Consider the following 25,562-nt stretch of genomic DNA (forward strand, 5'->3'; position numbering starts at 1 on the left):
GTGATTGGTAGCCTGTTAAGCAAAGGTTGGTCGCACACTGCTCGTCACACCAGCAAGTTGCCCCAAAGGACTGTGGTAGATGTAGTGGCGACGGCGGGTACGCCTATGCCACGATGTATAAAGAACAGTATGTGTTGCGTTAGCCATCCCTGGACACGTGTTTCGAGGTAGTTGCCTCTCGTCAGCAGGGAGCAGGTCAGTGTAAAGGGGTGCCGCGTGGACTGCCAAAATGTAATTAAAACAGGTCAAGTACCTCTCATGGCGCGCAGGTGCATATCCAAGGCTCGTCAGCCCGTTGGCTCAAGGGAGCCGTAATAAATTAAGCAAAGGTTGGTCGCACACTGCTCGTCACACCAGCAAGTTGCCCCAAAGGACTGTGGTAGATGTAGTGGCGACGGCGGGTACGCCTATGCCACGATGTATAAAGAACAGTATGTGTTGCGTTAGCCATCCCTGGACACGTGTTTCGAGGTAGTTGCCTCTCGTCAGCAGGGAGCAGGTCAGTGTAAAGGGGTGCCGCGTGGACTGCCAAAATGTAATTAAAACAGGTCAAGTACCTCTCATGGCGCGCAGGTGCATATCCAAGGCTCGTCAGCCCGTTGGCTCAAGGGAGCCGTAATAAATTAAGCAAAGGTTGGTCGCACACTGCTCGTCACACCAGCAAGTTGCCCCAAAGGACTGTGGTAGATGTAGTGGCGACGGCGGGTACGCCTATGCCACGATGTATAAAGAACAGTATGTGTTGCGTTAGCCATCCCTGGACACGTGTTTCGAGGTAGTTGCCTCTCGTCAGCAGGGAGCAGGTCAGTGTAAAGGGGTGCCGCGTGGACTGCCAAAATGTAATTAAAACAGGTCAAGTACCTCTCATGGCGCACAGGTGCATATCCAAGGCTCGTCAGCCCGTTGGCTCAAGGGAGCCGTAATAAATTAAGCAAAGGTTGGTCGCACACTGCTCGTCACACCAGCAAGTTGCCCCAAAGGACTGTGGTAGATGTAGTGGCGACGGCGGGTACGCCTATGCCACGATGTATAAAGAACAGTATGTGTTGCGTTAGCCATCCCTGGACACGTGTTTCGAGGTAGTTGCCTCTCGTCAGCAGGGAGCAGGTCAGTGTAAAGGGGTGCCGCGTGGACTGCCAAAATGTAATTAAAACAGGTCAAGTACCTCTCATGGCGCGCAGGTGCATATCCAAGGCTCGTCAGCCCGTTGGCTCAAGGGAGCCGTAATAAATTAAGCAAAGGTTGGTCGCACACTGCTCGTCACACCAGCAAGTTGCCCCAAAGGACTGTGGTAGATGTAGTGGCGACGGCGGGTACGCCTATGCCACGATGTATAAAGAACAGTATGTGTTGCGTTAGCCATCCCTGGACACGTGTTTCGAGGTAGTTGCCTCTCGTCAGCAGGGAGCAGGTCAGTGTAAAGGGGTGCCGCGTGGACTGCCAAAATGTAATTAAAACAGGTCAAGTACCTCTCATGGCGCGCAGGTGCATATCCAAGGCTCGTCAGCCCGTTGGCTCAAGGGAGCCGTAATAAATTAAGCAAAGGTTGGTCGCACACTGCTCGTCACACCAGCAAGTTGCCCCAAAGGACTGTGGTAGATGTAGTGGCGACGGCGGGTACGCCTATGCCACGATGTATAAAGAACAGTATGTGTTGCGTTAGCCATCCCTGGACACGTGTTTCGAGGTAGTTGCCTCTCGTCAGCAGGGAGCAGGTCAGTGTAAAGGGGTGCCGCGTGGACTGCCAAAATGTAATTAAAACAGGTCAAGTACCTCTCATGGCGCGCAGGTGCATATCCAAGGCTCGTCAGCCCGTTGGCTCAAGGGAGCCGTAATAAATTAAGCAAAGGTTGGTCGCACACTGCTCGTCACACCAGCAAGTTGCCCCAAAGGACTGTGGTAGATGTAGTGGCGACGGCGGGTACGCCTATGCCACGATGTATAAAGAACAGTATGTGTTGCGTTAGCCATCCCTGGACACGTGTTTCGAGGTAGTTGCCTCTCTTCAGCAGGGAGCAGGTCAGTGTAAAGGGGTGCCGCGTGGACTGCCAAAATGTAATTAAAACAGGTCAAGTACCTCTCATGTCGCGCAGGTGCATATCCAAGGCTCGTCAGCCCGTTGGCTCAAGGGAGCCGTAATAAATTAAGCAAAGGTTGGTCGCACACTGCTCGTCACACCAGCAAGTTGCCCCATTTCATTGGGGGAACACGCCTGGTAGGTGTAGCAGTGTGCGACCAATCTGGTTTAACTTGATTGGTAGCCTGTTACTGGAAATTATGTCTACTCCTCCTCTGAGGGCCACAGAAATGGGACATAATTGTGGGTTTTAAACCAAGTGCCTTTAAATGGACCTGTTGCCAAGAGCAGATAAAGAATGTTTAGTGCTATACCAAATATTTCAACTGTTTATATTTAGGAGCTTATTTCACCTCCAAAAGCTTTGAGTCACGTTGATGCTTTTCAACATGGTGACTATACTGAGTGTTCAGGAGAGAGTTGAAGTTACCTGGTTCTGGTGTGAGAACGCCCTTGTCTTCCAGACTTTTGGCATTTGGCACTGCAAAAATGATGATATTGACATGGCAGCAACTCTGCTGTAGTGTGCATCTTTGGGTTGATTTTGTTTACAAACGGACCTCCTCCTAGTGAAGTGGCCTGGTACCCTGTTCAGAATATAGGCATAGAGCCACGAGTTACTTGTATGGAAAGTGATATGGTGGAATTTGCACAAGTTGAAGGTCGTTGTATGGCGGAGGGTAGGAGAAGGACCCTCGTGCAATCAGTCATGACACTCAGAGATGTTACAGGCTGAGGCCTAATCTGTAATGATTCCTACCCTACTCACTGTTTGTAATCTGACATATACTTGAAATTATGACGCTGAATTTCTGGTGTACAGTAGGAGTAGAGTAATCTGTTTGGTTTTATAGAATGTTGTTTAACGATTATGCAAAGTACACTGTAGTTTAAAATCTTTACAGTACCCTGATGTATGCTATGCTCATTTTTCTGTTCTCGCCACGACATGGAGTTTGTGTTGTCCATATGTGCAACAGATGAATGAATGTCAAGGCGGTACTTCAAATGCGTGTCTTGACCTGGCTGCCGTGACCTTCATTCATGCATGTCGCAGCCTTTCATAGTCCTGCCTTCTGATCACTCATTCATTGCGCATCTCAGAATGCACGACAGGCTTCCAGCAGCTGCTAGTGGTTCTGCCTTATTACCTTTAGTTGTTTACAACTGTAAAAGGCTCCCTTGCCTCTACTCCCGGGACTTCGACGTCAGCAGCTACATTCTCATCATCCGTCTGTTCAAACCACTTTAATATGGTGCACAAAGCATTTCTGTTATGTTAATTGCTGCTTTTATACTAAGCATGGTATCTCAAAAGTGACAGCATCAAAAGTGTGATAAAATGACACGTTTATTCATTTAAAAACAATAATCAAAAAGTACAAATAGTCATAAAAATCATGATACATGATAATGTTCTAATCCAACAAATAATTCAAACAATACAATAAAAATATATATCCCAGTAATATAAAGCAAGAGAGTACATATCACTTTTGATGCTGTCAGGATTGTCTATTGGATATATATGGTCTCACTTCCAATGACTGTTAGTAATATGAGTGACAGAGAAAGAGTGGAACAGATTGATACAAGTGGTGTTTCTTTTCTCCAAAGGATACAACTTTTGAGATACCTTGGTATTTACCCCATTCCTTTGGATGTAAGGGGGTCCCACTTTATTTCTAAATGTATTTATACTAAGCAGACATAGAAACCTGTCCTCAACCAGATAAGCAATCACTGTTCTCAAAGTGCATTTGTAGAATATTTTTACTTAAAATGTATAGAGACTTTTGTTCTATGACACTTCCTTCTGTCAATCTTTCGATCTAATTTACAAGGGCTGAAACCTGTCACACACCCACCCTCCGCTCTATAAATATGTGTACTATGGAAGCTCGTTCTGATTGCTGCATGTCTCACTTATATGGCCTTACAGTATAATGCACCCCATACCTCACTCAAAAAACTGCAATTGTTTGGAAAAACACTTTAAGAAACTTCTATAGGCTTGCCACGGGATATGGTGTGCTTTTCCTACAGACTTACTATTTTGATTGACAATGTCAAAACTAGTCCTTAGGACCATTTACTAAATCCCACGTAACGCATTCCAAGCTCCAATTCCTCACTGAATGTATAGGTACCCTTTTCTCCCCTTACACTGTAGATCTCCGATTAGATTCACTACATTCAGTCCACACTGTATTACTATTGTGCCTTCTTTGTTTATTGTCGATTTCAAAACGTAGAGTCTCAGTCTTATGTGTATTATTTGTTTAAGTTGGATAAAGGACTCTTATCCTGTGTATAATGCATTGCCCTCAACCTTTGTGTTGCCTATGTTGTATCCCCTTTTTAGGTCTCGCCTGACCCAGCGCATGCGCTGGTCTAGCGAGACTTATTGAGAGGGCTCCAAAAAGTGCTACGAGGCCAGCCTAGAGCTACAGTGCGCGGGCGCGCGCGCCGCGCTTTACCGTGATTACTTTCACTTTCGCGGCCGCTTGGCATAGCCAATAGGTCTCGCTTTTGGGACCTTATAAGTATTTAGTTATGCAACTGTTGCATGGCTAAACACTTATAAGGTCACAAAGGCGAGACCTATTGGCTATGCCAATGCTTGTTTGGTCTGGCATTAGCCAAGACCTTTTGATTTTACAAACATTCTATGTGGGCTTTCTGCCAGCCCTCTTCATTCGACTTTCATTGTGTCATTCTCATTTTCCTTCTGCCCACCTCAACACTTGAACAACATGGGACAGAAGACCAGCCCACTCCAGAGGGATGGCATTATTCACTTTCACAAGGAGCCCATCCACACACAAGGTTGTTCTTTGAAGTGCTAGGGACTAATATGGCAATGTGTGCTTTATGAGGCCCAAAAATATTTTTGCTTTTATCTAATGTGTTTTATTATTTAGACTGTCGAAGACCTGGTAGATTCCCCAATAATAAAGGATGGCAAAAACCATGACAAAAAAAGCATTGTCAAAGCCAAAAGTCTGGCAGACACCTACGACATTTAAGCTTTGCCATTGCTCGTTTATATGCAGCTATTATACAGTAATATGTTTGTCAAATGAACCAACTATTTTCGATATTCTTTTACATTGTGCTTCGGTACATTGATATTTTTAAAATGTAGTGGTAAACTACTTAATAATATACGAAATAAACTAACTTGCATGTAACAAAAAGCCGAATTCTGCTCGTGGTGGTAAATGTAAACATCATGAGCAGTTATCTGATGTAAAGTGAGGGAGCACAGTATGAAACTAGTGGTATCGCGTGGGATAGAAATTGCTTTTAAGCAGCAGTGTGAACACAGAATTTTGTAAATTGGCATTTGAGTTGGAAATGAGTGTGGCCCAGGTGGATGACACCTTGTGCAACACCATCTAGGAGAGATGAAAGGACAGCGGTGGGATGGGGTCCCGACCATGTAAACTGTTCAAAATGGGCCAATCCAGAAAGGCCCGGAGCAACAAATGGCAGTAGAATTCGTACCCTGACGGTTCCAGCCACTGCTCGCTCTGCCACAGATTTCCAGCCAGTTTCAAAGCTCAGTACGTCGGTTTCTGTTTCACAACCCATTCGCCACTCGCGGCTTTTTTGGTCACTCACTAGATGTAAAGTAAAAAAAAATACGCATTATTTAACACAAAATATACACTGATTGTACAAGCACAGCGAGGCAGGTAAGTGTATGTATAGCTAGGTTGACTCGGGGGTACCGTCGAGACCTCAAAATAAAACTGAGTTAAGCTTATGTCTGTTTGGTGACAAAAGCTAATGTAGTGCGTGAAAATAACTGTGGGAGGTTACACTCTAAGCAGATTATTGACTAGGATGAAGCTGTGGAAGAAAGCCAATAGAAAAGTAGTACTCTTTGTAGATGTCATTTTGTGAATGACAGCGTCTTACCTCTGCTCATTCACATTGCATGTGGTGTGGTAGAAAAATAATAGCTATGCGAGTATACCGTCAAGTCTTTCTATTGACGCTAGTGTGCACACATTTAGTGATGTCATAGTGTTTGCAACAGTGATGTCATTTATGGTGACCTTTGAGATGGCATCAGTAATGCCATGTGCAGCATGCAAATAGGACGTGAGTTATGATTAAATTACTTTTATTTTAAATGGAGCGTAAAGCAACTAAATGTAAAGCTATCCGTGTTCATGGGAGTATGTATTTATGTTTTATTGTCTTAGGCTATATTTAAAATAAAAGCAAACTCTTGTTTAAGCCACTCGTAAAGTATGCGGTAACGCATTATCGAAGCAATCGAAGTCCAGTTAAAGAATTTTGGGTAGGTAGTGAAATTTGCTTCTCTGTTTCATTTAATTGCTTAGGTTGGTTTCACTCAAGCCGAGTTCTCCGTTTCGGTAGGTCCAGAGCTGCTACCATGACTTACACTGGCTATATTATTTAGAGATATGTCGCCAAGATTCTTGGGTGGATTCTTGCAGCAGGACCAATGACAAGTTTGCCTAAAGAGTTCTTGAAAACCAACTATATGCTATATATTTAAATGATAAAAACAACGGCAACACCCGAATAATTGGATAGATACATTACTCATCGCTTTAACATATCCATTATCTGGAATTCAAAAGAGCTCTAGTAAACATGTTGTTTGTGTGAATATGTCCCTTAAGGGTGGTATTTCCCTACAATCAGGACATTAGGTCATGACTTACAAGTGTTTTTCTTGAAAGACATTTGTTAGTATGGAAATGTCTGCTGCATGGTATACAGGTGTGCTCCCAAATGCATGTTCATCTGGTGTCTTGACTTTTATTTTGGCCCTAAAATCACACTAATCTTGCATGTGCACAGAAGTACTGAATATGAGAGTTCCAGGACCTGTCCTGTGACCTGGAGGATCGCACGAGGCATGGCCTCATAGTGGACAGTGAGAGGACTACTGTCCCTGTCCTGAGTATAAAGCCTAAAGGGGGGAGGGGGCAGGAGAGGGCTATAGAGTTTTTATTTGGATTAAAAAAAATCTGGTCACACTATCACAGTCATCAAGAGAGTTGCTACTGGCCCTCTCTTTTAAAGTTCTGCTGTTATGTAAATTCACAGAACCCTTTTCTGATAACCTCTGCACATGTCAAGTATGTGTAATGCGTGTGAGGACTCTTTATGTGTATGAGTCAGAGTAGTGAAGTCCGTGAGATTCGTTGTGGAGGTCACTAGTTTGGTATGGCACTGATAGAAGATGACTACTTCCACAGACAACAGTAATATATTGCCTGTATTATTGTGGCTGTAGGTTGGAGACCCAGGCACTGATGTAAACAGGATGAAAACAGGGAATATCTTTAGAAAGCGCATGGAGACGGTGTTGGTAAAGGACTATTGATTAGTTCTTCCTGAGCACTGCCTCTTGGTGGATGGCAGGGTGAAATGTTGGACTGCAGTTTCTCTTGTTCAAGGTGAGGAAGGTTTTGGGTGAGGCTTTCCCTTCTCTATCTTTTATTACTGCTACAGAGAAGCTCATATCAGCCAGGTGTAGAAACCTCATACTTCATGGTACCCATATTTGAGTGCTTGGATTTTGGCTACAACCGCTTGCTACCTGCTTTGAGAAGCATTACTTTGTACAAAAGCGGTGTCTGGAAAGCAGCTTGAAAAGAACACCTGAGCATCTCATCAAACAGGGTCTGACGTTTGAAACAATAGATCCATATCACGTATCGAAAGTGTATGTAGAAGTGTGACCCACACTACCCCACTTAGTTCCAGTTCCAAATTCTTTGACGGAGGAAGGTAGTATTCAGCAAAGTTCTCGAATTCTGCTGTCTGGCTCACTAGTGTCTGACGGCATGGCTGTCAGATGCTATTGGACATCACCTGAAGTGTGTGCACTTTCTCCTGGAGAAGCTGAGGGTCTGCCTAGTGCCTAGAAGCCTGCTTTCTAAGAGAGGGAAGGAGTCTGGCTGGCCCTGCAGGAGGAGAGACTGCCAGGCGGGGAGCTCAGTTTGTCCCAAATCGGAGCAATGCCCAGTGTGAACTGTCTTGAGGCCAAAGCCAGGAGCGACCCGTGCTGCAGAGGGTCTCCGAGTTTCTTTGAAGTTCTTGGTGACAACAGCTTAATGTCTAGATCCTGTTGGGACGGCAATGCCTTGGCGTTCGCATCGCCCCAGTCGGGCCTGCAACTTCTTTGGTGTTCTCATTGAACCGATTAGGGGCTGAACCTTTCTCGATGACTTCACCAGAAAGCGCACTGCTGCTGAACCACTGCCTGTACGATTGCACAAGGAACACTCATCAAAACAGGCCTATTCAAGGCAGCCACATACAGACACCCGCAAATCTTGGCAGCCTCTAAGCGACTGCACTCGATCACAGCACGCCTCCATCTGCAGTGGGATCAAAGCCATTGAGTCCTTTCCGCTTGACTAGCATGAACTAAGAAATTACATTTCTACTTTTCCCTTATCTGGGGTCGGAACTTGAGCATATGAGTGAACTGATTGTGCATTTAAATTGTGGCAAACTAAAATCTGCACCTGGGCCTTATTCATACTTACCGGGTAGTGATCAGGATCACTACCCTGTGTATTGGATTGAGTTGTGTACTATTCAGTACTATTGGGAGATTAGAAAAGTGTTTTATTTTCTAAAAAGACCAGCACTAGGCTGGACATTGAAATTATTGTGTCTGTTGGTTGTTGAGTTATGAGCTTGTACCCCTGCCTTTGTATCCCCCTAAGACTTCCCTGAAAGCATGTCAACTGTTGCCCCTGCTCCCTTGAGAACCACTAAACATGGGAGGCGGCCCAAATAACCCTCTGGAGTTTTGAGCTAGTTATAAGTGAAAAGAGCAACAGTACCTCTAGCGGGTTCAATCTGAACTCTAGTCAACAGTAACCCATGAATTATTATTGGACATCACCATCATTTGTACAATACATGAATTAAATTTGAGTTTTGTATCCCGATACCTCCTCTAGTGGTACAATATGTGAACAATTTATTGCGCAAGTACTTCTTGCGAGTGAAAATACAAAGAACTTTAAAACCGCAGTCACACTGTCCTCATATACATATGAGCGGATGGTGCAATGCGTAGATTTAATCCAGGCCCTTCAAGAGCTAGTCCCCTTTCATGGTAGCCGTCACCTAATATTAAAATGTAGACCATTCAATATGATTAGGTCAGCGGTCCATACATCAATTTGTTCTTTTCCACTGTTAGCATGGACTCTTCATAGGTTATAGTTGATTTGTTTCGGCTAATCTGTTTCATTGCCTCTATAGAACGGTACTATGTAGTGTGAACCTGCTGAAATTGCCCCAGGCCATTCTTATCTGCTCTTTCTCATATAGGCCATCTGTTCTTCATCGTGGGCCATCTGTACCATAGTTCTGATTCGTAATGTGAGTACCACGCACCTCGTTTGTAATTACTCGCAGTTCAGAGGAGTGGCATACGGTCCAAATGACGGAGCATGGTGTCACGTGGGTTATCTGTCTCTCCGAGCCACTCCCACTCCCTTTAGAGTCAGGTGTGGCAAAGGTTATACATGGCCCCTTTTGCAGAACCATGGTAGTCTTTGCCTACCGCACCTTTATGAATGCATCATCTTAAATTCTGTGTCCTTGTGTAGCCTTGCAGCATTGTTGGTGACTTAGATCTTTATTTAGAGTTTAGCACATACGGAACATCTGCCAAAAAGGAGCAGATGTCCCGTCTGCCCTACTGTGTGTGTATAGGGCTTGAATACATTCTAAATAGAGTTGGCGAGGAATCGCCCCACTATTTGGGGGAGGTCGTGTATCTGCTAAACTCTAAATAAGGCCATTCGTATCCATTGCAGATCAGTTGCAGAATTTCATGTTGCGCTTTTGCATTTGGCCCATCTAAATGTGTTTTACGGTTGTTAGGTTTTGTCAACTTTCTAAATCCTAATGCAATCGCACTTCCCAAATTATGAAAATTAATTGCTATGAAAGGCGTGAGATATATATATATTGGCACCAGTGTTAACGACCCTTATTTCTTCTCTTCTCAGCGGACGGACCCACAGCTTCTTGCCCAGTTCTACTACGCCGATGAAGAACTAAATCAAGTTGCCGCAGAGCTGGACAGCTTGGATGGAAGGAAAGACCCTCAAAGATGCACACTCCTGGTCAACCAGTTCCGTTCTTGTCAGGTAATGAAGGTCTCACAATGTAATCCGAGAGGACTCTTGGGTTTTGTCTTGCCTATAATATGTAGCAGGAACTGTCCTTTCTGTGGAGTTTATATTCAACGCTTCAAATCCAGGATTTCGGTTGCTTTTCTCCTGAGGTGTGTCTTTGTGGACTGTGCATGCTGAAAACCACCATGGTGCTGAAACAAAAAAATCTACACTAAGCTTGATAAGAGGACTAGGTAATTTATCAGTCTGTGATCTGATATGTCAAGGGAAAAGAATGACTTCATTTAAAAGCGAGTGCTTATGACTGGCCGAGCTCCAAATGCTGAAAGGACACCCTGAGCTGTGGGCTCTTCTGTTGAATACAGATAATGCCTGCCTTAGCAGATAATACGGTGCAGTGAGATTTTTGAGGAATGTGATGGGTTCTTTTTAAATAACCTAAGTACCTATTTGGTAAAAAACAGAACCTATGTATATTTGTCAATTGCACTTTTTCCTGGCGTTGGCCACGGCGAGCTTCTTCACTGAGGGAGAAAATGAAAATCTGATGATATTGGAGTGCTGACAAATAGAAGTGAAAGCACGATTTAAACCTAATCGATCCCTGGTTTGTGGGTAACATTCACTAAAGTGTCTAATTCATATGCATCTTTCTTTTTGGAACCTGGTGATCTGACCGATATTCTCCAAGGAGCATTTCTGGAAGAGGCTGTTGTTAAGAGTACAGGATGGCTGTTTATTTGATTTAATAAAAAATATTTTCATTAAGAATTTGCAGTTGCAGTGTCCGGAAAGCACAAAATAAAAAATAAAATGGCCCATTCACAAAACTGCGGGTAATACATGTAAAAATGCGAGCAGAGATTTACTTCTCCACTTGAACTTTTTTTTTTTTTTTGCAAAAACAATTTTTATTGCATAATTCAATTACAATTGCCATCCGCAACGACCAGCATATCCTTGGTCTTCTCCCAGTAATAAACACCATTGCATAGTACAGTGTAGACCACTTCCAACTACCAATGCACTGCCCCCCAACACGCCCCAATGCAAATACTCCCTCCCCCCACCCACATGTCAGTGTGCCATAACCGCAGGTACCGGGATAAGTCTGTCTCGTAATTAGCCGTGTGAGCGGCCGCGGGCTACTCCCCACCCCCATGGTCAGGCGCCAAGCAGAAAGGAGAAGGGAAGCCCTCCCGCCCTCATGCGTGATCCGTCAGCTGCCTCTCCACCGCTACGCTGCTGCATGCTGCTCCAGTGCCCTCCTCCGCTTCTGTGCCCCACCCCCGGAGGTCAACCACTAGTGCTTCCCATGCATGTGCCATGGCTAACGCCTTTTCATCGTTTCCCCGCAACGCTAGCTGCAACCCGAGCGTACTCTCGCTACCCGCCCATTTTGTGAAGGTAGCTCTCCACCTCGCAAAGCTGGGACCAGTTCTCGATTTCCAGTGTAGGGTAATTTCTCTTTTAGCCACCACCAGCCCTAAGTCGCAAAACTTACTCGAGACTTTCGTGCGCGGTGTGTGGGGAAACCATAGCAGCAGACAGACTCCCATGTCCACCCCCAATTCCCGCCCCGTCACTTGGGTCAAGCAGTCAATGACCTCCCCCCAGTAGCAGCTTAGGACGCCACAGGACCAAAACATGTGCTTAAAGTCAGCCCCCACCTCCCCACAGCGAGGGCACTGCGGAGTGGGACCCCCAAAATATTGAAATAATTTAGCCGGCGTCAGATATGCCCTATGCAAGATAAAGTACTGCACCAATTGAAACCTGGCATTACGTGTGCTCTTCCAGGCCCGTCTCTGCAACTGGGGCCACGTCAAGTCCGGGATGGGCTTCCCGATGTCCAGTTCCCATTTAACCGTCAGCGCACTCAAAGGGGCTAGGTGTTCCGTCGCCATTCTCTGATATAGGCAGGTAATGGCCTTGACTGTGCCTGCCGCCATGACCACATACTGACAGCCGGCAGCCGTCTGCGGTTCAGAGAGTCCCGCATTCCAGTGCTTTTGTAGAGCTGCCACCAGGGCCGCGTGGAGTAGATAGTCTCCCCTCGGGATCCCGAAGGAATCCTGCAGTCCCTGGAATGGCTGAAGCACTCCATTGAGGTACAGGTCCCCCACCATCTGTATCCCCAGGTCTTCCCACTGAGCCAGCCCCGACCAATCCCCGCCGTGGGGGAGGACCGTGCACATACCCAATGGGATCTCCGGGGCGTAGGGGTGAACAGTGCCGACCCTCTGCAGGCTGCGGTTCCAACACAACCGGAGCATTCGCTCCTCAAGCGGCAGTTGCGACAGCTCGAGTCGCTGCTGGAAGACAATAAAAGAGAGGACATGTCGCGGGATGACCCTGCCCTGTGGGCCTTCGGGGCCTCTAAACTCCCTAGCCACTGCCTGCGTGAGCCATTGCAGCTGGGCAGCCAAATAATACCACTCGAAATCGGGCACAGCAAGCCCTCCCTCGGCTCTGGGCCGTCGCAGCGTGGCCAGCACCACCTGTCGTCTGCCAGTTCCCCAGATAAAGCCCGTGATCATGGCTGTGAGCTTGCGGAAGAACGACACCGGCACCCAAATAGGGAGGGTACGGAAGAGATACAACAGTCGCGGGAGCGCCACCATCTTCAGTAGTGCTACCCGCCCAGCTACCGAAAGTGGGAGGGTGCTCCAGAATCCAGTACTGCCCGCCAGGCCTCTGATCGCCCTCCCTACATTCTCTTCCAACAGATCTTGCTGGGTGCGGTAGATATGCACTCCCAGGTACGGCAGACAGCTAGCTTCACAGCGGATGGCCCCCAGGGTGAGGGGGGTCCGCTCCCACTGTGTGACGGGGTACACACAAGTCTTGCCCCAGTTGACTTTCAGGCCCGACAAGTTCCTGAAGTCCTTCAGTAGCGCCTTGGCGCCATGGAGGGCCCCTTCCGCGTCAGCCAGGAAAAGCAGTAAATCATCTGCATAGAGGGAAATATAATGGGTTTCCCCCCGTAGTAGCAGCCCAGCGTATGCGCGTCCCAGTCGAGCATGGGCCGCCAGGGGCTCAACCGCCAGGGCAAACAACAAAGGCGATAACGAGCAACCCTGCCTCGTTCCCCTTCTTACTGGATAGGGGGCCGATATCGTGGTCCCCGTTCGCACCCTAGCCACCGAGTTAGCGTAAAGCAACCTCGTCCAGCGCACGAACCCATCCCCCAAGCCAAATTCCTGCAAGACCCTAAACAGGTAAGGCCACTCCACACTATCGAAGGCTTTCTCCATGTCAACCGACAGCGTCAGAGCGGCCGGGTAAGCCAGACAGTCCACTTCCATAACCCGCAACAGTCTCCAGATACACGGCGACGTGTTCACTTGAACTTATTTTATATGCACCCGCGTATGCCTAGAAAGCTGTGGCAGGCACTGGTTTCCAGGCGTGCGTCATGGAAGGGAATGTGAGGTTACATGGCTCCGGCCTACGATTACTAGTCTGTGGAGTACTCCATAGCATAGATGATATGATATGATCTGGATCATGTTCCCTGTACTTGTTTTTGTTGTTGTTGAAGAAACATATTAATTAGGTCCCAGAGTTTGCTCTGAGTTAGTAAGGGTGTTTTACTTTTTTAAAGGTAGCTGCTTTACTGTATAATTGAAATGAAATGGGGAGTTACATTTTCAGCATTTCGGTTCCTGTGGGTCACTTCCCTTTGCAATCAGCACAGCAGAAATCCAACTTGTACCTATTGGCATCCAATTCCACGCTACCCTTTCTGCACTTTCCAAAACTGCCAACTGACCCTTTTTTGTCGGGACAGTCCAAGCTAGTTGTAGACTGTCCCGGGAAATTCATTATTCTAGGACAGTTTCGGCAATTGCACTTCGAAGAGAATTGCAGGGAATTGCGATGGGAATTTCAAACTTTTGGCCAAAGTAGCCAAGTTGGAAAAATTCTCCATTGCAGCTGAATTGGAGAATTTTTCCAACTTGGCTACTTTGACCTTAAGTTTGAAATTCCTATCTCAATTACCTGCAGTTCTCTCTTTATTGAGTAGACCCTATAATCTGCACTGTGATAAATAGGCGGAGTTAAAATATGCTAATTACTTGGTTTGGATGGAGTGGGCGGAACTTTGGTGCAGTGGGTGTGGCAAATGTTCAAGTAAGTAATTGATAGTGGTGCTGCAAAATGTCCCTGAATTCTTCTTTTTTTTTTTTTTTTTTTAAATGTCGGCAACTATGACTTTCCTGACTGTCCAGATAACAATAAACCCCACTCGATCCTTCAGCAGACTAGTGTGCTTGAAGTCAATGGTATTTTTACTTTCCTAAAATTGTGTAGTTGCAGGATTATGCCGTATTGTTCGGCAAGCTTGCCGAGCCACACCCCCTCCCCCCCTTCAAAAATCAGATTTTTTAAACTAGAACATTTTGTTGAGCGCAGAGTTAAAGATTGGACTCTGTTTGGTTGTCAGCAGTAAAGAATTTCAAACTGTCCAATTATGTGTTATAAGTTAACTTTTTATAAATGCATTCTTTGCTGTGCTAAGAATTACATTTGTCTGTAGAAGCATCGGTTTGAAGATCCTCCCTGTAGTGCTCTTCTAACAGCGAACCATTTCCCCATTGAAGTGCTCCTATTTCGTTTACCTTTCATGGAGAGGATCCGGATAAATCTATGGGTAATGATGGAGGTGGGCGTCGTGTGTCTTTTAGCTCTCTCCTTGGTGCTTTCATTATCTAAATACATTTTCCTGACTGGAGACTAATTAGCTGTTGAGAAGGGAGGCCAGAATCATACTGTGCTACTCTCTCGATGCAATCTACACCGATGAACGATGAGATTCTATAAATTATGGAAAATAATTAATTCACGGGTACTGTATATTTATAGTAGAGGTTTTGAAATTAATGCAGTTTGAAGGTGGTTAACTTCAAAATGTAGTTTACATGTTATGCTTTGAAATAAATAATGCAATTCTAGTTTATCATTTGTTTTCCTTGTATGTGTGATGTGTGCCTTTTAGCTGGGTACCGTATCTTTTGTAAGTACCTTTGCTGCACTACCGCTCTTGGTGGCTTGTGTTCGGAGCGGTAAACCATTGTTCAGTACCAAGCTGGTTTACTGATAGCAGTATCTTAAATCCGGGTAAATTATGTTTACAAATGAATATTGTGTACTAAAACTTAAAGCTCTCAAGTAGTTTGGGAGCAAGGAATTGAAATCTAAGATTAATCAGCTGTTTGCAGTCTTGCCTAGCTGTGGACTTGTCCTTTAAAGTGAGATGAACGTCAATAAATGTGTGAAATGATTAGCACAGTTCCATTTTCCGTAGTTCACAAGTGATGGCGAGTTGCCAGGTGCTGCTGGGCGAAGTAGACGTTTTGGAATAAGACTGTAGTTGTGTTGTCATGAATTTGTGCAGACATGTTGTACTCCGATTAACACGTATGCAAAAGAAGTGATGAATGGAATGCTTGAATTAATCTCAGCCACTGGTAGTCACTCAGGGTCGCATCCCAATCCATCATTATTTTGCACACTATGCCACCTCACTTTGGGCCCAGCTATATGCACATCAGTCTTGATCATACTCCAATAGGAATATTCCAGCCTGAACTGCCAAGCCAGGTCCTCCCTGAACCAGAACACAAGCAACCCAGGATCGGTTTCGCCCTAGGTATGGGATCATAAACTGGTTACAGCTTGGGTCCATTGACACAGTCACTATGGTAAAACCGGTCCTGGGTTGCCTGTGCTGTTAACTTATGTCTGTATACAAAACAGTGATAGATGGAATGGTTGAATTAATCACAGCCTCTGGTATTCACTCAGGTCCGCATTCCAATCCATCGTTGTTTTGCACACCATGCCACCTCAGGTTGTACCCAGCTCTATGCACATCAGTCTTGATCCTGCTCCAGTAGGAACAGTCCAGCCCGAACTGCCTTGCTTACTATTGGACAGCACCTCCTCCTCGCCTTAGGCTTTCTCCTGGGCTTCAAGTCCATTCTTCATCCTGCCATCCTGCATGGGAGCCTGGAGCAAGTAATGCTTCCGGTGGCCAGAGTCCTTCCATTACAGGCTCCTGCAGTGCAGGCACTCCTTTTTTTACTTTTCAACATCCACACTTTGAGTGCTTGTCTCTTCAGTCCCTCTCCTTCACCCACGCTTACAGTAAAAAAGGGGTGCAAAGGAGTTTACATAACAAACAGTGCAGCATCCCACTCGCGGAGTTTGTTGATCCCAGAGAGCGGTGGTGGGCAGGCTTTGTTTAGGAGAAAGTAGCGCTGCCAGCCAAACAACTCCTTCTCCATTTATTAACCGCACACCCGGGAAGAGGGCTGCAGACTTACACACCTAGTACACTCCCGGCTATAACTTTTGTGACTGTTTTCTCTGGTGCCAGAGATTTTTAAGGCTGGGTCTGTGCCTCGCAGACTCAACCAAAGAGTGGGACTTTGTGCCCTACTCCTCTCTGGGACTTTTGGGAAAGCCAGTAGGATTTGTTTATGCAAAATCTATTGGCTTTGTCAATGTTCTTCACATGTTACACAGCTTGTGAACTGCTATGCAACATGGCTTAAAGTACAGCAAAAAAGCGATATGACGCGGTCAGCATAGTCTACGCCATAGCACTTTTCTTTTCTTTTTTAACTTTAAGCCATATTGCACAGTAATTCAACTGCTCTGCTACATGTAAAAAAATATATATATATTGACTAAGACAATAGACTTCGTATAGGAGAAACCTATTAGCTTTGTCAATGAATGTTCACATTGGAGACGTGGCACATTTGTTCCTCATTCTAGAAAATTCAGAAAGGTGGGTTACTTTTTGTTCCATGCCAAACATTGTGTAATGTGGTGCAGAAGTTTGTAGGGAGCAAAACGCAATGTGTTAGTCCAACTGAGCCAATGTAATATCAATAGCATCCATGTCTGAAGTAAAAGTGGCTTTTGGAGTTTATCCATTGTTTGAAAAAATTGTCCTGATCTCTGATTCCGATACTATCAAGTGAATTTTCATTTTGAATTGACTTCGGGTTTGCAGAGCTTGAAGATCTGGGTTGTGGCAAATTAGGCATTCCAAGCCCACATGTGCCTGACTACAAAATATGTGCCCTGCTGAGCGAGATGTTTCATTTAATTTTATTAAATGTTAGTTTGTTGGTTGACGGACACTCTGACTCTCCTGCAAGATTGATGTTCTTAATCAATGCCAGATTGAGTATTAAAGACTCAAAAAATGATCGCCCTCCTTGAAAGTAATGAGTAGGGTCTTGTTACTAAGACTGGAGGAATGGGCACAAGAGCACTTTATTCTATCCCTTGTGCAGTATGGGTTCAGAAAACGGCTCGGGACAATCGAGCAATGTATCAATTTAGAGCTACTTATTGGCAAATACACCAAGGCTAAAGCAGGCAAACTCTATCTATGCTTTGCTGGTTTAGGCTGCGCATTCGATCTGGTCGGCCATAGCCTACTCTGGCCAACCTGGATATCTGTGGGAGCACCTAAGCCAATTGTTGGATTTATTTCCTGTTTTGTATGAGAACTTAACCAGCTAAGTCTGTTTTGTCACCCGGGGGGAATGCTCATCTAAATTAAAAGTGGGACGAGGTATACAGCAGGGGTGCGTGCTAGCGCCAATTCTTTTCCTTTTTTATCAATGGGGTAGATAAACACTTACAGATTATCCAGGCTGATGCTCCTCAGGCGGCTGGTCGCCCGATACCTTTATTGTTATACGCTGATGACGCTGTATTATTAGCGCTTACCCCAGTGGGCCTCCAGAGACTGATAAATGCCTTTGCAGACTTTATGATGCAGAAAAAAATGGTAATTAAAAAATCTAAAAGATTTACCATGGTCTGTGGGCCGAAACATAAACCCTGCAAATTGCTCTTTATTGATGATATCCCAATTACCCTAGTGAACTCTTTTTCATATTTGGGTATCTTATTTAAGGGCAATGGCTCATGGGCTCAACATGTTTTAAATACTAGGGCAAAAATGAGTAGGTCATCCCAAGGGATTTTTAAATTTTCCTCAAAACTAGGAAATCTACCCATCAATGAAATAACCGCTATTTATAAAGCAAAAGGAGTGAGCACAGCCCTATATGGGTTAGGCCTCCGGGGTTATGCAAACAGAACGGCCATGCAAATAGAAGAAAAGTGTTTTTATAACACTTATTTTATCTACCGTCCTCTGTATCAAACACTATTGTACATCATGAGGTAGCACTAAAGTTTTTAGAGGATCTTTTTTTGGTTAAACCATTTTATTATGGGCCTCATTATGAGGCAAGGAAGAAACTGCTTTTACTAGATCAATTATTTTAGATTGTTTAACCCTGAATGATGTACGAAGTATGCCCTGGCTACTGTATATTTATTCCTCCTTGGTAAGGTTGTTTAATATATCTGTTTGGTGGTCGGACACCATAAAAGTATCGTCCCTTACCAAGAAAAGTATCAAAGAAATCTTTCTCCAGCATAGACTGGATTGTCGATTGATGGACGAACAAAATAAATCAACGGTCGCCTTGTATAAATCCTTGAATTTGGAGGAGTGAGGAAATAATTTTTTTGTCATATGTGACCAATGTGCAGCACCGTTTCGTACTAACAATGAGATGTGGCATTGTACACCATCTAGTTGTCTCCCCAAGTTTGAAGGCCCGCCCACCCGATATGGCTCCTTGCCCCTGTGACAATAGAAGTAAACAAAGCACATTGCACTTTCTATTGTTTTGTAAATTTTAACAGAATTGTAGGTGTTTTTACCTTAAACCACTGTTTGTTGCACAGAACATTAGGTCACACAAAGTAGCAATGATTTTTTTGGCGACATTAGATGATTCTTTTTAATGCTACACTGTTGCTCTATTTATTTTGAAATTGATTAATGTAAGGGAAAGTATCATGCTAGAAAAGCAACAAATGAAATGAATCTTATAATTGTAATTGTATGCGGTATCAAATGTTTTAACTGGTTTTAGATGTGCTATTTTCTTTGTACCTTTATGGCTGTTTTCTCCTGATAGCCGAATAAAGATTTCGAAACAAAATTAGTATTAAAGGTGATTGTATCACCCAGGCAAGTAAAAACATATATGGTTGTAGACAGAAAAGTCTAATTATGATTGGAAGGAAGTGACAACCGTGATTGGGTGTCTCAATTTTCAACATATAGTATGATATTCTAATAATTCTATCCAAAGAGACCAAAGCTATAATGTCACTTAAGAGTACTGTACCAGCCGATGCAGAGGAGAGTGTTGTGGATTAGTAGACAATGGAATGGGCCTATAGCCAGGTGCACATCGGATGAATGGATTCGTAGATACTGTGTCATGTACTGCTGCCTGGTGGAACGATGGTAGTGCTCAGTTGTGCCTCTGTATAAAGATGATTGTGGAGGGATCAGCTGTTGAGCCCCCGGGGTTGGAGGGTGCAGATTTTGACATAACTATAGTGGGAATGCTATTATTTTTCTGTGTATGATACCATGTACTTTTGGAATCTACTCTGACTCGTGCCATATCACCAGGGCGCTTGTATCAATTATATTTAAATCTATGTACCGCGCCAATAATTACCACGTCCTTGTATGGTGTACGGTTGTCAAAAACAAAAATATAGTAAAAAAATAAATACTATACCAGCTCAAACTAGACTACCCTTTACGAAACTGAATTGACCCAAGTTTTATGAGCTTTGTTAAAGATTGGTTCCAATCATGAGGTGATTTTGGCTAGTGCTTGCCTGTCTACATTACACTCGTGTTACAAGGTGTCATGTAGTATATAAAAAGATTCTGCTAAAAGCTTCAGTGGAAGATATCAATAATAAAACCTAAAAAATATTGAAATTGCCCACTTATGGTTAGCTATGCACATAGATGCTATGATTGATTAGATATAAGAGGACTTTAGAAATGATACCGCTTTTTAGGTCGTCTGCCATCGTGAAATCACTTGACTTTGAAAATAAATGCTCTTTTCCATACGTTTTAAATTTAATTTAAAACTCCAGTTTCTGTAAATAACCATTTATAACAGCTAAATGAAAATGTAATCAGTTCAGTATTGACACCTTTATCACTTGAATTAAGTGTAACAATTGAAATGGATTTGCCAGAAATGTATAAGGTTATTTGAAAGTCTAGCCCAAAAAGTACCAAAAAGCTGACATTGTAAAATTGCTGCCAGGCTGAGACAAAATGGCTTGCTGATAGGAGTTGGCTCCGGATTCTACAGACTCAGGAACCCTGGAGCACTCCTCAGTTGCCTCCAACTTAGATGGCCTTTCTGCAACAGCCTTGTGTGATCTCCTCTGTAGAAATTCTTATTGTACCCACCATAAGCACACAGGTGGTCAACACTCTGATGTGCTGAGCCAAGTGGTGGTGACAAAGAATATTGGTGGTCAGATTTTCACCTAGATCGCTATCTCCTGCACAATGTGTAACTTTCTGTTTAGGTATTAAATTTGTTCATCTTAGTAAACCACTGGAACAAATTCGAAGCCCATTAATACTGTGGGTTTATAGATGCAGCTGATACCACCTCCACCATATTGTCGCACTTTTGTATGATCAACAAGTTCTGTTATGCTGGGAATGTAGTGCATCCTTCTGAAAAATGTGAAGCTGACCGAATGAGATCATTCCTCCATGCACTGCTAGTGATTCACAAATGTGAATACAAGTTCGAGAAACACTATTCACCAGTGTATGTAGATTTTGGAATAAGTTATGCAAATCTTGAAAATACTTTTTTAGTTGAAAATAAGGATGTTTTCGAATTCACACGTGGGCTTAGGAACAGTTTATTGCCAATGTACATGGTAGTCCTCAAACACGTTTCATTCTCAAATATGCAGTAGTGTTATTTGATCAAGATTCTTGAATGCCTCCATTCATAAAAATATAAAACATTCTCAAATATGTCTTATAATTCTCAAAAGTGCTTGGGTGAGGCAAATGTTCTAAAATGTGTATACAAGCTCAAGAGGCACTTGTCAATGTTCATGTGCCTCTCCGAATGGGTTATATGGATCTTGATTATACTTTTATGTTTTCTGTATGCCATTCTGGAATGCACATGCTTATCCAAGACTTGCAGCTCTCTACTGTAAGATCATGTATGCACCATGACGTTCTAAATATGCATGCCTAATTCACAATTATCGAGTGCAGAAGATCGTTGTAGAATTTAAGTGTATTTTTGTTATGTATCTCTGACATACGGTTGTGTTTATGAACCATCACTTAAAAAAACAAAAATGCAAAAGACAGAATAGCAATGACCTATTTTAAATGAACTAAAAAGCCTGGAACCCCCCCCCCCCCACATAATATATATATATGTGTGTATATGTATATATAAATATATATGTGTATATATATATATATTTATTCTCTCTCTCTCTCTCTCTCTCTCTCTCATGTTTTGTTCTGTCATGCTTTTTGCAAAACTTTATTGCTGGGGTAGGTTCCGTGCCATCATCAACCTAAAACAAAATTGATTAAAAGCAACAATATTGTTTTACTGTCAAACGAACATATTGCCATAGCAGTTCTTAGCATTTAATAGAACTACTTTGTGTGTGTGTGTATGGGCTGCTTGTGAAATGTCCGAATCCTGTGACTCAGAGTGAAGCTAGCGCGTGCCTGAAATAGGTTGCCCCATTGCTGCACGCTGTATGCTGCAGTGGAAGGAAGAAACACATGAATGGCAATAATAGACCCATCAAAGGAGAGGGCTCTCTGAAAGCCACTATAAATAAGTATAAGAAAACACATCATTTTAATAAAGTCGGAAGGTCTTGGCTAAGATCAGACCTATAAAATGTTGAACATTGGACGGTACAGGAAGAATAATGGGGGGGTTCTCCCATTCTGCGTCAGGCTTCTGAGAGGTGAAGAGTCTTTTGCCTGCATTCTAGCTTGGTAACAGCTTTTTTGAGAACTTTTGCTCCTATGAAGCTGATGTGCAAATCCCCAGTTACCTGTGTGTTACACAACACCTCTATCCTTTCTAGAGCTTATTTTTAAATGGTTTGAATGATAATGTGACCATGAGGCTGGAGAGATCTGCTACTGTAGTCAAGCAGATAAATATCATTATTTATATTGATGTCGGAGTATGTGGAGGTCAAGTTTACCGTTTTTTTTTTTTACTGCTGAAACAGGGAAATGGCTCTCCAAATAACACTTTTTCCCTCACTAATCCTTCGTGCTCCCCAAGGTTTCATTATCACATAGGAATAAAAAAGTACCCATCCATTATGTTTGGGTGTAAGTCTTCTTTGCAGATCTAAAAGATGCGGAGGTCTAATAATAATAATGATGATACTATGTTCTTTTTGATGTAGCCCTTCAGACCACACTTCTGTTTCCAAGCACTAGAGCAGGTGTTACTACTAGGCCTGGGCAGTAAATTCCGTTCCGCTCGCGGAATTTGCGGAATTTCGGTAATTTCGCGTTCCGCGGAGAACACGAAACTGCCCAAAATTCTGTTTTCCGCGACTTCGCGAAATTTTTTCTTGTTCGCGTTCTCAAAATGCGTGTTCGCGAGATATTTCTCCCCGAGCACGCAAGCAGCAACTGTGAACAGGAAAAAAGCATCGCGAACAAGCAATTCCGCGTGTTCGCGGAATTTCTGCATGTTCGCGGAGATTTTTTACCGTTTCGCGGAGATTTGCGTAACGCGATTACGCAAATTCCGCCCACCCCTAGTTACTGTCAAGAATTCCTGTCATGCGAGGGGAGGAAAACGGTAACCAGCGAAAACGGACTACATCTCCCAGGATGCTTAGCGGTTGAGAGGTTATGTAAACAGGAGAGCTGTTACAAAACACGCCCTTATGTAAACAGGAGAGCTGTTGCATAACTCAAGGAAAACACGCCCTTATGTAAACAGGAGAGCTGTTACATAACTCAAGGAAAACACGCCCTTATGTAAACAGGAGAGCTGTTACATAACTCAAGGAAAACACGCCCTATAAAGGGAGGAACCGGGAGGTACAACGCTGTCGGATATTGTGTTTACACCGACGTACCTGCTTAGTGAAGAGCAGTGTTCCGGAGTGGTGCTCCAGTAAGGCAAGAACGGAGGTAGGTCGAGTCGTTACTCCCTGGGCCGTGTCTTGCCCCATCGTCACCTGTGAAGGACCCGGAAGCTCTACCGGATAACCATTGAGCTTCGCTTTTTGACTCGGCTGAGTCAAAGCGCAGTGGCGCTTTTGCTGGTTGGAGTCGTAACTCCCAGCCAGACCAGAGATACAGGGACTGCCAGCTGTAACGCACACCAGGAGGTGTTTGCCGCGTTACAGACTCGGAAGTCCACGGGATCGATCGAGCGGCTGCTCTCGGTTCAGTCTTCTTTGCTTGTGATTGGGGTATCGGTGACGTATCACCAGGAGGTGACTCCGCGTCCCGGTGCAGTCTGAGGAAGAGGTTGAGCGGCTGCTCCCTTCAGGTAGAGACCCCGGCTGGGTGTTTCCCTGACTCCTCGATTCTCCCCAACACTCTTCGTGCCCCTCACAGCCTACCGATTGGCATTGTCGGCCATTTCATTTCTGCCCTCTGTTGGCATACGCCGGGATCGGCGTATATGCAGAGGACGGTTAGGACCATCCGTGCTGTGGGCTGGTAACGTACTTAGCCTGGAGGATTCCAGTGACTATAACCTTTGTTTATTCCTTGTATTATTTTTGCCTTCATTAAAATAACTAAACCTTCACAAGTGGTTGCGTTCTCATTATCGTGTCTGTTAAACGATCCTGAGACGTTCAGGGCGTTACAGTTACTTCTACTCAATTTAATGGTGCTTAATTTACCTCAGAATCCAGGAAGCCTGAGTCTCTCTTGCCAGCATTCAAGCTTGTGACCTTTATATCACTGCAGATGGCAGTGATATCTCAGTATTTCTTAAGTCACTAGACACAAGTGTTAGAATGGCGCTTTTTTTGTATACACCTTCCTGCATGTACTATTTCATCCATTGTTATTTCAAGATTATAGCTTGTGCCTTGTAATCACACATCCTCTTTTATCCTCATCTCATTTCCCTCTTACTATTTTACTTTTTGAGAAAAAAAGTTTTTATGAATACCTGTTAAACCAAACACGTGTTTTTACTAATTCAAAAGTTATAATATTTGACTGGGATGGTGAATGCTGCAATGGGGAATGCTCGTATGCTATTCCTGAAAATTATTGTGCATTTATGAGTTTCATTTGGAATGCTGTCCCCCTTACAACTGTAGCCAGTGTTCCTTTGGCAGGAAATATTTTAAACAAATATGTACATTCTTTCATAAAATTAAAAATACACTCCGATTCAATTTTTGGACAATACACAGGAAATTTATTGTTGCATTCACTTGGAATTAAGAGGATCAAGCCAGCTTAAAAACAACTTTCAGAACAGGGTTCCTGTATGACCTGTGACAAAAGCCACCGGTGTCTATTTATGGACATAGAACATAGCCCATTGGAGCAGCGATAGTCTAGGTCTGTCTCTTGGTTAATGGTCATCCTACTCTGCAAGGTCTCGATTTGTCGTCTCAGGTTGGCCGCTGGCCAAGTCAATCCATCTACTTGCTCTTCATGGCACAGCTATAAACTTCTTTTACATGCCACCTAGGATGTTTATTGTGTACATTCTAGCTTCTTACAGTTTACTTAAAAAAAAAAAATGCTAATAAATGTTAACTGCATGCATATTCAAAAGTTTTTTTAAAATCAGTCACTTGCCTACTCATGTTCTGCGATTCTGGGGGAGGGACAGGACCGGTTTTGCTAATAATTCTGGATGTGCGATAAACTAGGACATTCTCTCATCACTGAAAGCAGTGACCAGGGCCATCCATAACCTTTCCACGCCTGCTGACCCCCCCCACCCCCCCAACTATCATCATGCTTACGGCATCTGATACAAGCTAGAATGCACAAGGCATATCTCAGTACCCAGTGATCCACACACTTTAGGCAATGTCTTGCCCATTCTTACCTATTATTGTTCTGTACTTTTGTGAATTTTGTTACGATTTTGTTTTTTTAAAACGTGGAAATAAGAAGCAGACTTGCCTGCTCAATATATTTTATAGGCTAATGCGTATTTTTAGTATCAAGCTTTCAGAGCACATAGGACTCTTAATAAGGCTGCATTCATATTTTTATATTATTTCCGCACACTTACAGTATTTCAAAACATGCTAGGTGTCCAAAATGCAACCTTTGACATTATACAACACACATTCAATATATTCTTTGATATACATGAATTCAATAGATCTGATCAGTGTAGTAGTATTGTTGTTAGCATGGCATT

At 43.8% G+C, this 25,562-nt stretch overlaps 1 protein-coding gene across 2 annotated transcripts in view; it reads left to right on the top strand.

Moving 5' to 3' along the window:
* Positions 1-25,562, top strand: part of ZFYVE28 (zinc finger FYVE-type containing 28) — a 932,593-nt gene that overhangs the window by 350,503 nt on the left and 556,528 nt on the right. For both annotated transcript variants that reach the window (XM_085642546.1, XM_085642547.1), the window contains exon 2: positions 10,108-10,248. In XM_085642546.1, coding sequence (XP_085498672.1) covers positions 10,108-10,248 — 141 coding nt within the window. The remainder of the gene's footprint in view (positions 1-10,107; positions 10,249-25,562) is intronic.

The sequence above is a fragment of the Triturus cristatus genome, chromosome 2_2 (assembly GCF_964204655.1).
Source record: "Triturus cristatus chromosome 2_2, aTriCri1.1, whole genome shotgun sequence".
Classification (NCBI taxonomy): domain Eukaryota; kingdom Metazoa; phylum Chordata; class Amphibia; order Caudata; family Salamandridae; genus Triturus; species Triturus cristatus.